We start from the raw sequence: 14185 nt of genomic DNA, 5'->3' as shown, positions 1-14185 counted from the left end.
TATTAGTGCAATTTGGTCATATTTTATTTATTCATTCTAATGATCAAGTCAATTAATGTACACAAGATATTGTACAGAACTTGTATTAATTTATAGTTTTGATGTAAAAAGGTAGTTTGAAATGCAGATAAATATTTCCAGAACCACTACCTAGTTTGCATTATATTTAATACATGATTACAAAACATTACAATGACAGATATCAATCAACAAAGCAATAACTAGTACTAGGCACTTGCTTGATAATAACATCTGGTTTCTTTAGGAATGCCAACATTCTCCAGAATAGCCAGCATCGATCAAAAACGTTTGTCCTAAAACAAGATTATATTCTTAAGACCGACAACAATAATTTTGGTCACTGCTAATATTAGTATATGTATTTTACTCGAAGTTGAATAAGAAAGGGAAAGACAAATTTGCCTCAATGACTGATGGGTAGAATGTTCTTAGGAATTTATCAAATTTTCTTTATAAAGCGAACCTCTACATACAGAGATATACAGCTTCTGAAAGTACTGAATACTGCCCCTTTTATTCTGATGTCAGGACATGAATGCTTAACTAGGGGGTTTTAAATGATACTGAATACTAAAGCTGAGATATAGAAGGTGTAATAACATTCCTGGACAGACTTTAATCATAGAATATCTACAGTGCGGAAACAGGCCCTTCGGCCCAACTAGACCACAGTGACCCTCGGAGTATCCTACCCAGACTAGTTCTTGATTACTTTTGCATTAGTACAGTACTAATGTACTACGGTTGGTACAGCTTTAAAAATCTTATAATTGAGTACAAGAAACAAAATTAACTCAAACGTGGTTCAGTAACTTGCTTAATGATGACAGAAACACATGGCATGTAACAAAGATGAATTCAGTTGCTGCTTTATTAAAAGAGCAAAGAATCTCACCTACTTGATTTTATTTCTAACGTCCCAATGTAATGAATGTGGGATTTGGAGAACTCGTTACAAAGTAAGCATGCCTACATTATGCTTTCTCCTTGCAAAATATTAGCCAGTTTCAACATCCATGTAGATAATGGATTGGGTTTGGCTGACTGGGGTTACACGTCAGGATGAGGGAGGCCAAATTATGGATCCGAGCAAACATCACTCCACACCAGCCCAGCTGAACATGAGATAACAGTGTGGAGCTGGAGGAGGATAGCAGGTAAGGCAACATGACAGGAGCAGGAAAGCTGACATTTCGGGCCAGGACCCTCCTTCAGAAATAGGGGCAGGGGAAGGGAGCTTTGAAATAAATAGAGAGGAGGGGTGGGGCTGGGTAAGGTGGGTGGGATGGTGATACGTGAGCGCAGGTAGGCGTGGGGATTGGTAGGTGAGGTAGGAGGAGTGAATAGGTGGATCCTTATGCAGCACTTAAAGACTAAACATCAAACAAAATCAGTTTATTCTGGGATAAACATACAAACGGCCAAACAAAGGTGCTCTTACAGTTGGTAGTTGTATTGCTTTGGTGCTCATTATGCAAGTTATCTATTTTTCTTAATAAATGCAGGGCGTTGGAAGTGTTAATATGGAACATCATTAGCCGTCTCATTGAATAGTGGATGTTTTCACAAAAAAATTTAAAATACAAAGATTTCCCTCAAAACTGTACTTTATGAATAGATAGATTGAAATTTCTGAGTCCACATTTCACAGAAAAAAATGATGGAACAGCAAGAAAGCATAAACACTGTAAGATCTGAAAAGTTTTTTCCTATTTTGTTTTCCTTATCTTCTTAGATTCTATAAGATTGATTCAGGTGAATGTTTCATGTAGTTCTGCAAAATGTGAGATTTGTTTAACATCATTTTCAGTTTGAGTTTCCACCTTTTTGCATGAGAGATTAGCTAATGGTTTTGTCTGGATTTTAAATTGGTTGTAAAGATTTCCTGGCATCATATGCACAATGTAGAAATTCCCCTGTATTCTGGTCATGATTCCTCTCTCAAACATCGTCTTCAAATCTCTAAAATTAATTTGAGATAACTCGATAACATGTTTTCTTTTATAAAATAATATAGATTATTCCTCAGTCTTTTTTTTCCCTTTCTCCTCACCCAAATCATACAAGTAACTGAAACAAAGAGCAATGAAAGTGGTCCGCAGATCAGGCAGCATTTGCAGAGGGGAAACAGCATTTGCAGAGTTAACATTTTCAATTTAATATCCTTTCAACACAACTGGGAAATGCTCCAGCTCTAACGGGTTTTAAGCAACTACAGAGTGCAGGGGTAGAAACAACAAAAATTTTAAAAGGTTGGACAGGAGCATTGATTAGATAACAGAATCATCATTGAGGTCAGAGAAAATTCTTTAAAAAACTAAAATTAATTGGAGAGATGTGATTAGGGAAAACAAAATGAAAGAAGAGTCTGGAAGAATTAGAGGAAGGTTCTAGAAGGGGCAAAGACAGTTAACCAGAAGGTAAAAGGGAATAACAGCTTTTGATGGATTGAAAGATAAAATTAAGCTATGGTCCAGAATGAACATAAATGCTGGCCTAGCCAACATCCCATATACAAACATTAAAAAAAATGTTGAAATAACAAAAAATACCATATTCAATTTAACAAAACATCCCAAGATACTTCACAGGTTACTAAACTGACATGGAAATACACAAGGAGATCACAGAAGAGTCTTGCTGGACTCAAACCTTTAACACTGTTTCTCTCTCTGTAGATGCTGTCAGATCTGTTGTTTCTCCAGCACTGTTTTTATTTCAGATTTCTAACATCCACAGTATTTTGCTTTCAGTAATTATTGGAGGAGATGAACAAGAGCTTGGTCAGAGTGGTGGCTTTTAACAAGAGATTTAAAGGAGGGAAACCAGATTGAAAGGGTTACAGTGAGTGAACTTTATCATTTTGATAAAAAGGGACCAACTTGAAACAGGAATTCATTTCTCACCATAAATGCTGCTTGGCCTGATCAGAATAATTCCAGGATTTTCAGTTTATATTTCATATGTCAACCAGCTGCAGTATTTTGACTTCACGTATGCAACTAAATTTGGAATTCTGTTTCTCTTCTCCAGGAATATGGTTCTAATGAAGGGTCAATGATTACATATCTATATGTTCTACCATGAGGTAGATCAATAGTATAAAGCTGACAGAATTCTTACACAGTGGCTGAGTGAAGTCAATATTTGCACAGTCAGGACAAATTTAAAATGATTTTGATTTTGTTTTTAAACTTCTTAACAAGCTGTTCCTGTTAACCTTTAATGATTACATTTACAATCTATAAAATATATATGCTGGTCTTTAATTGTCTGAGACCACTATGAAAGCTTCCTGCTATCTACTTCAGAGCAGACATCAAGTATTGTTTGAATTTGTCAATATCACATTTCATCATAACAAAGGCTCGATTTTGTTTCTTCTGAAGACTGAGTCTATCCAGGACCATCATCCCTCTGGTCAGTACTCCCTGTAACTCCACATTTACATTGCATTGCATGTATTCAGTAACAACACTCTCATCAATAGCAGCAGCTACTGCAAAAGAATCACAGGACACAAATGCTGTTTGAGTATGCACTTCTTTATCACCTTGCTTGACTTTAGCGTATTTTCCAACATGTTCCGTTATCTTCTTCATGAAATGGGCCTTCTCTGTGCCTTGATTTATCCAGTCATCAAAAAACTCCTGATTTGAAGGACGACAGAATCATCAGCTAAACATTTCAAAGGAATCTCTCATCATCATTACTATACAGTCGAGTTACCACTGACTTGTCGACATGGGAAAGAACAAAAGCACCAGCAAAGCAAAACCTAGAGCCTCCTCATGGTGGACATTGTCACTGATGAAATTAAGTGACAACCTCAAACAACTCATACCATTTCAATAACTTTCAACTAGATTTCCTCATGTTTTGACAGTAAGATAATTAATTAAGACAATAATGGTAAATTGCTCAATGCCAACACTGACAAATCAACTGGTATAAAAAATCGTTTTTAAACTTTGAGTGGATTGAAATGCACATGTGGATATGAAAGAAATAGTCCTCAAAAAATACCGGTCATGTTTCTGCTTCAAAACACAATTGTAAAAATCCCATCAGGAACACAAACATTGACAATTAAATTTTACCTCACCATTACCAAATGGCAATACATAGAACACTAAAGGAGAGAGGCAAAAGATCCAGGTTACCAACCCTGATCCAGGATAAACATTAACATCCACAAGCTGTTTAGCCACGTCGGGGCCAATCATTTAGTTTCTGGCAGGCAGAAAGCCTTCGTCATCGACACAGACCATTCAGCTGCTGGCTGACTCTAATTTTGTACACACCCTGATGGCTCTAGCCCATCCGCAGTCCCTCCCCCAATGTTTAAACAAGCAGCAATGTAAACAGTGTCTACAATGAGTATTAGTAAGAAGTGCTTTTAAGTGCAATAATCTTTCCATCATCCCTGGTTTTTAAAACAGATAATTTAAAAACTACAGAATAAAGGTCACAACATCCTGACTTGAACATGTATCATCATTCCCACACTGCTGAAAGTTATGAAACATTAAACACGGTTGGGGGGGGCATCTTCAAAATAAGTTCAAGGAAGTCCACCCACAAGAATTCCCACGGGCCATCCAGATATGCAAAATAAATTAACCTTGTCACTGAAGCCCCCTTCGCACAAGAATTTTTCGTGAATTGAATTGTCAAAATTGAAAGTGTAAACTAGTGGAATCTTGACTTTGTAATTATTGTATATCTTAAATATCTTACCCAAGGTAGAGAGTGATGTAAACAGTATTCCCATGTGGCTATATAAATTGGACATACAAACTGATTCAGAACAATGGAAGCTGCTTCTGGATCTGATGCAAAGTTAAATTCTCCGCAAATTGTTGTGTTCCCTATTCCTGAAATGAAAGCAACATTTTCACAACTGAGTGTAATGCAGCTTTCTGAATTCTGAGCAGTCTACAAAAAAAACACAGCCTAAGTGGAAGTACTGTTATTCAGCAATGTGGGCAAACTGTTAGTTTCAAAAAATCTAATATCTTCTATTTAATTCCTACCTCCACCCACACCCCACCTTTTCAGTGTTTGGTGGTCATCTCTTGAAATTGCAAAGGCAAAAACAACAATATATGGGAGCTTCAAATATCAGCTGGGATACAAACAGTGTGAAAGGTTTAGGAGGGCATAAAATACTTGAACTGCATTCAAGAGACGACTGTAGCCTGCAGGTAAGAGGCCCACTAATGGAGGGCACAATTCTAGATGTAGTCTAGGAAATTAGACTGGGCAGGCAGATGAAGTGGATGTCAGTGATCATAGTACAGTTGTGTTTAGCATAATTATAGAAATGGTCAAAGATATAACAAAAAAAGTTCTAAATTGAGAGAAGGCAAAATCTTCTGAACTATAAAAACATGTAAAGATTGATGATATTGTATTCAATACAATAACAAGCCTTTGTAATATGCATTGTTGAATTAAAAGGCATGCTGAATAAAGAATCAGACTTTCTCTTGTACCTTCCATGTTTCCTCCCATGATATACAAATGTTTCAGCTTTGTAGAGAATGTAGGATCCATTTTAATTGCCAGAGCTACATTGGTCAGAGGACCAACTGCGATAAGTGAGACCTGCAAGATATTAGAAAAGTAATTTTATACAATCAAAATGAGATGTATTCATATGAAACATAGACGAGCAGTTTTGCTGATTATAATCATACAGCCAATTTATAAGTGTTCAATTTTGTACTCGGTCACAATTTTGTTACAAACTGAGAGTCCGGTCCTGAAATCTGAACTGTTCGCTGCCATTGAAAGAGTTCAACCAGCTCTTCTCCATTAACTTATGAATAATATTGAAGTCATTTCTCTTCAACAGTTCCAGGGAACTTAAGTCTCCTAGACGAAGCTTGGCATCATTATTTCCCATATAAAAATTTCTGGCAATGACACGTTCTTTATTAGGCACGAAATCCAAAGCTTAAACCAACCTGTACGTGCAAACAGGGAGAAGCATAGCTGTAGGCTCGCGTTAAAACCAGTCTATATAATACTCCCATGAAGCACTTTGGAATGCTGGTATGACTTTAAAAGGGTGCCATACAAATGCAAGTTTAATATCCATAAACAGACTTTTTTTGAATGTTCTGTTCAGACAAATGTTATAAAATGTTGAACTGAAACAAAACTGGGTAAATGTGAATTGTTTTTCTATTCTGCCGGGGACACAGTTATCCAAACACACATCGCCGGCCTCTATAAGAGAGGAATGAAATGTCAAAATGGTCATGCAAAATACATAATTGATGAGGAATTTGTTTAGGTTTAGAATCGATGCAAACTGTCTGTCATTGCAGCTGGTTATTAGCCTAATATCACAGACAGATTAAAAACTAACAGTATTCAAAGGCTCACATTTGATCAACAATTAAAATAAACTAACTAAAATATTGAATGCAAAGCGTGTTTTCTTTGTGTCTTTTATTCAGCAAACTGCCCAAGGAAGCCGCAATCATCCTAGTCATCTCTGTTTGCTCAAAATGACTGCAGCTAAATGGCCAGCATTTCAAAATAATGACAAAAAAGTTTGCCCTAATCTGGTTTCAATTAGATTTGTTTGGGAAGCAGATTTTACATAAAGTTTCCGCCAAGCCACTAGGATTTTAGTTTCCAAAATCCTGAGTTCCTCACCTGACCAGCATGTTCAGTGACCATCCGTATCATGGCATTCACCGCATGTTCTGTTTGCAGCTGATCCAAACCTGGAGCATTGGAATCTGGAACATCCCCCAGGCCATCCTTGCCATGGTAAGTTGAAGCATTCAACCTCTCTCCAAGAAGGGAGCTGCAGGCTCCCCGGAATACAGGGATCTGTGACACAGGGAACATCGATAAATAAATAGCTTATTGATCTGACTTTGCAAAGAAGATTTGAACAATTTGTCCAGATGACGCTCCAGGATGCCATAGAAGAGTAGTGACCTGAGAAAGCACTCTGCTTATCAACTTTCCTTCAACCAATATCAAATAAATGAAAGATTATTGTTCTTTCAGCGATATTTCTGTGTGTAAATGGAGGCTGCACTTGCTGACAAAACAATACCCTTATATTTCTTAGAGTTTTATTTTCTAAAGTACTTCCAGAATTTGAGAATTAAAGCTTGATGAAGCTTGAAGTGTTAATCCAGGAGTATTTTTAAGATAAAACATCATTTAAAACAAAACAAATTAAACAGCAATTAAGTTTAATTCATTCTAGGGATATAGCTTTGTGAACATTTTCCAACCATTAACCATCATTTCAAGTTGGCCATCATCACTCCCTTCCCAAAGGGAATCTCAATCCATGCAAACCTCTGAAGTTTATTAACATATTTGCTGCCTCCCAAATCCAACCCAACCTCTCAGCTAAACTCAGTGTTTCCATTTTTCCATCAGAATTCACCCCTGTTAACCAGCACTGAAATGGTCCAAACCAAAGTCTTATGTGGGCATCTGCATGATGTTGCTTACCAGGAGATGGTCAGAATAGCTGCATCAGATTTAGATTTAGATTTTACTGTCATGTAACAAGTGCGGAAGTAGAGGAGAACAGCGAAAGGCATCAAATGTCACCACACATGGCACCATCTTAGGTAGAAAGTGCCTAGGTACAAAATGATTAGGTACAAAGTGGTTAAAAAAAATTTAATAAGTTAAGCATTACAGACCTTCCTAGAATAAGCAGAAAAGTAAAGAAATAAGGTAATAATTTATATTAAAGTCCTTTTTTAATATTGACTAGAAAAATAAAGAAATAAAGTTAAAAGTAAATGATTGTGAGCAGAGGGCCTGGGAAATGGCAAGGGGTGACCATGCATACAGACGTGAGTTCATATGAAAGGAGGAACTTGAGAAAGACAGAAAGTAAGGTGAAATCAGAGGTATAAGGGAAGAAGAGGTAGCATGTCTTGGTGTGCTTTCTGCAGGGTTTCTGGAGTGATACACAATAACAATTCTAAAAGGGAATGTAACAATGTATGGTAGGTTAAGGAATGCAATGAATTAGAAGAGTTCTTGAAGAAATGAAGGGTTTTTTTATGAACAGTGCACAGCCAAATCAGGAGCTTGGTCAGGGCAAGTCAGAGGGTGAAGCTGCCATTTGGGGGAAAAAGTGAAACCACTGTTGTGCCAGGTTCCAGTCAAAGCCAAGTTGTCAATGCAATCACCCACATTACTACTAAGGATGGCATTGTCTCTGCATGGACAGAAGTGGAGAGAGCAGTGCTGGCTGATTAGCTGACAGAGTCCAAGATTTGGGGTAGCGGGAAGTGATGGACAGTACATGTGGTCTTGTCAACATTTCCCATATTTATTTAATAAAGTTTAAATACAAAGAGGACTATTTTATATTTACAAACCACCCCAAGAAGAGGACCATATAACTACAAGGGATTATTTCTTAAGCAAAAACTGTTACGCACACATCTACTGCAAAACCTTAAAACACTGTTCTTTTATTCATAAACTTTCATCACCCACCTCAGTCCTCTGGCATACCCTTAGCACTCGAAGCACGTTTCTACACACATTGTCAAGGGTTGTGTTTCCGTGACAACATGTTATACCCAGGAGCTGCACATTAGGGGCTGCAAGAGCCATCATTATTGCTTGAGCATCATCCAACCCACAGTCGACATCTAAAAGCAACAGCTTCTTTGTTGTCATTTTAGAATCTATGAGCAAAACATAATTAGTAAAATGAAACTTCAATAGTATATTTTGATGTGACATTCTGCCGTTAACATTTCTGACACCACTGCACTACAGTGAGTTGGTAACCAGTTTGCAGAAAAAAAAGGTTCAAGATTTCTGTGAAGCTAAGATTCAGTCAAAATCTGTGTCACAGACCAGTCAGGCAATCATGCCTTCAACTATTTACATGAACCAATCAGAAAATGTATGAATGGCTCAGTTATATTGACTATTTGCATTAATGCAAACAAAAAAATTAAAAATAATTTATGTACAATTATTAAATATAAAATTCACAACTTCAGGTCATCCCATAATAGAGTATTTACTGACAGAGGTGCCATCCTTGTGGGCCATATTAAGCCAGGTTGCCATTTTCCCCTCAAATGGATTTATAAGATTCTATGGCAGGATAATTCTCCTTGGTATCCCAGCTGCTTTGCATATCCTCAATCAGCAGCTAAACAATGATTGTCTTCATTGCATTGCTGTTTGTGGGTCCTTAAACCTACATGATCCATACAAGCTGCTGTGTGTACTACCTTATAAGGTTCTTATACAGCATCTATTTCATTGATTGAAAAATGTAGTAGGCTATCCTGAGTTCATGAAAGGTGCTATAGAGATGTGACTTCTTTCAAACCTGGTTGTAGTCTGAACTATGGGTCTCTGCATCCACACTTAAAAAGAAAATCAGTAGGAATTCTCCTTTTGAAAGGGCAAGATTATTCTCACATAAAAGACCCAGTGATCACTTTCATCCTATCAGATTGCTTTTAGATAGATATGTGCCAGCTCTCTGAAAAATCCAGTCAATCCCATTCTTCAGTTCTTTCTCCAGAGCCCTGCAAGTTTATTTCCTACAAGTGTCCATCCAATCTCTTTTGAAATTATTCAGCGACTATGGCTGCACTTCCTTGTAGATATTAAGTATAGGTCATTACATTTCACTATTTAGAGCAGTTCTGTCTCATAGGGCCCCTGTTTCTTACCCAAAAAAACAACGCTGTGATTCCAAGTCTTTGGACCATCAGTTAATGGAAATAGCTTTTCATTGTCTACCTTACCTAAACCGGTTATGAATTTCCATACCTCTGTCAAATCCTCCTTACTCTTTCACTTGTCATCAAGCACTTATCTAATCTAGAGACAGTAGGAACTACAGATGCTGGAGAATTTGAAATAATAGCACTCTGAGGCTGCTTGGCATGCTGTGTTAATCCAGCTCTGCACCTTGTTATCTCTTATCTAACCTAGTCTCATTTCCCAGCACTTAGCTCATGGCCTTGTATGCTATGATTGTCCAAGTGACTATCTAATACTTCTTAAATATTGTGATGGTTGCCACCTCCACCATCTTTTCAAGCAGTGAATTGCAGATAATCATCATCTTCTGGGTGATAAAGATTTCCTTAAGTCTCCTCCAAACCTCCTGCTCTTTGCCTTAAATCTACGTCCCATAGCTATTGATTCCTCTAAGGGGGCACTTCATTTTATCTACTCATCTATGCAGCTCAATTTTTTAAAAAAAACTTCTCAACCTTCTCTGCTCCAAGGAAAACAACTCCAACCTATGCAATCACAGTTCACAACTGAAACACTCCAGCCCTAGCAACATCCTGGGTGAATCCCCTCCAGACCCTCTCTAGTACTAGTTCCAATGGCATTGCAACTGGAGCTGCAAACAGCACTAGCTATGGCCTAACTGGCACCTCATATACCTCCATCATTACTGTGTATTCAATGCCTCAACTAAAGAAGACATCTTGCCTTCAAGGGCATACAGAGTTTTCAAAAACAAACAGAGAACAAAGATAATTACAGCACAGGACCAGGCCCTTCGGCCCTCCAAGCCTGCGCCGATCAAGATCCTCTGTCTAACCTGTCATCTATTTTCTAATGGTCTGCATCCATTTGCTCCCTGCCCATCCATGTACCTGTCCAAATATATCTTAAAAGATGCTAACGTGTCTGCGTCTACCACCTCTGCTGGCAACGCGTTCCAGGCACCCAACACTCTCTGTGTAAAGAACTTTCCACGCATATCCCCCCAAACTTTCCTCCTCTCACTTTGAACTCATGACCCCTAGTAATTGAGTCCCCGACTCTGGGAAAAAGCTTTTTGCTATCCACCCTGTCTATACCCCTCATGATTTTGTAGACCTCAATTAGGTCCCCCCTCAATCTCCGTCTTTCTAATGAAAATAATCCTAACCTACTCAACCTCTCTTCATAGCTAGCACCCTCCATACCAGGCAACATCCTGGTGAACCTCCTCTGCACCCTCTCCAAAGCATCCATATCCTTTTTGCAATGTGGCGAACAGAACTGTACACAGTATTCCAAACAGTATCTCAGGAGCACAAAAGCTGACGTTTCGGGCCTAGACTCTTCATCAGATGAAGGGTCTAGGCCCGAAACGTCAGCTTTTGTGCTCCTGAGATGCTGCTTGGCCTGCTGTGTTCATCCAGCCTCACATTTTGTTGTCTTGGATTCTCCAGCATCTGCAGTTCCCATTATCTCTCACAGTATTCCAAATGTGGCCGAACCAAAGTCCTATACAACTGCAACATGACCTGCCAACTCTTGTCTTCAATACCCCGTCCAATGAAGGAAAGCATGCCATATGCCTTCTTGACCACCCTATTGACCTGCATTGTCACCTTCAGGGAACAATGGACCTGAAAACCCAGATCTCTCTGTTCATCAATTTTCCCGAGGACTTTTCCATTTACTGTATAGTCTGCCCTTGAATTTGATCATCCAAAATGCATCACCTCGCATTTGCCCGGATTGAACTCCATCTGCCATTTATCTGCCCAACTCTCCAGTCTATCTATATTCTGCTGTAATCTCTGACAGGCCCCTTCACTATCTGCTACTCCACCAATCTTAGTGTCATCTGCAAACTTGCTGATCAGACCACCTACACCTTCCTCCAAATCATTTACATATATCACAAACAACAGTGGTCCCAGCACAGATTCCTGTGGAACACCACTGGTCACAGGTCTCCAATTTGAGAAACTCCCTTCTACTAGTACTCTCTGTCTCCTGTTGCCTAGCCAGTTTTTTATACATCTAGTTAGCACACCCTGGACCCCATGTGACTTCATCAGCCTGCCATGGGGAACCTTATCAAACGCCTTACTGAAGTCCATGTATATGACATCTACAGCCTTTCCCTCATCAACCAACTTTGTCATGTCCTCTAAGAATTCTATTAAGTTGGTAAGACATGACCTTCCCTGCACAAAACCATGTTGCCTATCACTGATAAGTCCATTTTCTTCCAAATGGGAATAGATCTTATCCCTCAGTATCTTCTCCCGTAGCTTCCCTACCACTGACGTCAGGCTCACCAGTTGATAATTACCTGGATTATCTTTGCTGCCCTTCTTAAACAAGGGGACAACATTAGCAAGTCTCCAGTCCTCTGGGACCTCACCCATGTCTAAGGATGCTGCAAAGATATCTGTTAAAGCTCTCTCTTTTCCTCTCTTGCTTCCCTCAGAACCCTGGGATTGATCCCATCCGGACCTGGGGACTTGTCCACCTTAATGTCTTTTAGGATACCCAACACTTCCTCCTTCCTTATGTCAACTTGACCTAGAGTAAGCAAACATCTATCTCTAACCTCAACATCTGTCATGTCCCTCTCCTTGGTGAATACCGATGCAAAGTACTCATTAAGAATGTCACCCATTTTCTCTGACTCAGTGCATAACTTTCCTTCTTTGTCCTTAAGTGGGCCAATCCTTTCTCTAGTTACCCTCTTGCTCTTTATATATGAATAAAAGGCTTTGGGATTTTCCTTAACCATGTTTGCCAGCAATATCTCATGTCCTCTCTTTGCCCTCTTAATCCCTTGTTTCCTTTTATCTTCTTAGGGTTCTAACATTTTTGTGCATTCCCTTGCCTTGTTAGTTTTCCCAAATGCATCACCTCATCATATGACTCTTCCCCGCCGCCCCTTGCCGGGAACCAGTCATGAAATCATAGAACCGCTGTTTGGCAAAGCAAGTCCGCACCACCCCTCCAAGAGCATCCCACCCAGATCCGTTCCCCCGATTCTGTAACCCTACATTTCCCAAGTCCAATCCACCTAATGTACACACCACAGGCAGCTTTTGTTTTAGCATGACCAGTCTACCTAACCCACACACATCTTTGGACTGTAAGAGGAAACCGGAGCCACCCGAAGAATGTGCAAACTCCACACATACTGTCGCCCGAGGGTGGGACTGAATGCAGGTCCTGGCGCTGTAAGATAGCATTTCTACCCAATCACCGTGCCACCCGAGGTGCTCCTATCACTCAACTAGCTTCATATGCGGCTCAGATTTAAAATAAGTGTGGAGCTGGATGAACACAGCAGGCCATGCAGCATTTTAGGAGCGGAAAAGCTGATGTTTCGGGCCTAGACCCTTCATCAGAAAGCCACTTTTTTAAAAAATCTCGGATTCTCCAGCATCTCCAGTTCCTATTAACTTTCATGTGCGGCTACAGTGCGAGTTCCTTTCCCTTACCTCCCTGAAGTTACCAACGAAGGTCCTTCTTTCTCAACCTCTCCTCTTGTCCGAGACCGGATGACCTTTAGGTTAAACTAACAGTTTGTCTCTTTGAGAACGATGACGGCTTTATTTACACTGGCTTTAACACATTGCTGACAAGTCTGTTAAGTAACACTTTCTCAATTGCCTTTTAGAAGTTCAGGCACACTATCATCAATCACAACACTCACCAAAAACTCAACAAAAAAAACTCAATTAAACTTGCATTATGTTTCATTTCAAATTTAGCCCAGTGCCTGAGGTTAAAGCGACTAAACGGCAACGAGTAAGAAGATTGCAACTATAAACACAGTGTACGGCTGTAGCCAAGGGCCTCTTGGACCAGAAGGACCGAGTTCCATAGCTTAAAACGTCAAAACAGGTTGATTAAAAATAAATTAGGCCGATTGCCACAGTCTAAAGTTCTCATGAAAAGTCATGTGTGTAGGCCTGTAATGTTAATGTGACCCTTGGACAGATGGTGCCAGTTTGTTCTATATTTATCTCTTGCACTGTCTGGGTTCAGTAGAAAGCAATGCACTTGCAATAAATGTGTGGGGTCGCGGCATCGAAACTGACTGGTGATTCGCCCGATAAAAAATCGGAAGCTGGGTTATAAGCGAGTCTCTTACAGCTTACCTTTGAAAACACTGGCAGTAAGACTTTACTTTACCAATTTCCCGTCAAGTTGTAGCAGAAAGCTTTTTTCGCAAACTTTTTTTTCAGTTAGGTTAGTTGACGACTCTCCGAACTTTGAGTCATTTGACTTGCTGTCTGCCCTCAAACACAAACTAATAATCTTGTTCAAAACACAGTTTGTAAACCGGAACTTGTTGCAATGTATCCCGGCGTGAAACGGGTCTTGCAATTTCACTCTGCAACAACCGAGAACATTA

General features: G+C 39.4%; 1 protein-coding gene across 3 annotated transcripts; it reads right to left on the bottom strand.

The window, feature by feature from the left end:
• LOC125453065 (nucleoside hydrolase-like) lies at window positions 1-14130 on the bottom strand. 3 transcript variants are annotated; one of them, XM_048532127.2, is made up of 6 exons: window positions 13929-14130; window positions 8524-8717; window positions 6694-6873; window positions 5520-5631; window positions 4762-4898; window positions 1-3671 (listed from the first exon to the last, which is right to left on the bottom strand). In XM_048532127.2, the coding sequence occupies exons 2-6, from the start codon at window positions 8707-8709 to the stop codon at window positions 3324-3326; spliced, it is 963 nt and encodes a 320-aa protein (XP_048388084.1). In that variant the 5' UTR covers window positions 8710-8717; window positions 13929-14130; the 3' UTR covers window positions 1-3323. The 3 variants fall into 3 exon arrangements, with proteins under 3 accessions (XP_048388084.1, XP_048388083.1, XP_048388085.1); XM_048532126.2 differs by lacking the exon at window positions 13929-14130 and adding an exon at window positions 13266-13687; XM_048532128.2 differs by lacking the exon at window positions 13929-14130 and adding an exon at window positions 13481-13687.
• Between the last annotated feature and the right edge of the window lie 55 nt (window positions 14131-14185).

This window comes from Stegostoma tigrinum, chromosome 6 (genome assembly GCF_030684315.1).
Source record: "Stegostoma tigrinum isolate sSteTig4 chromosome 6, sSteTig4.hap1, whole genome shotgun sequence".
Lineage (NCBI taxonomy): Eukaryota > Metazoa > Chordata > Chondrichthyes > Orectolobiformes > Stegostomatidae > Stegostoma > Stegostoma tigrinum.
This window is presented reverse-complemented; position numbering and strand designations above follow the sequence as displayed.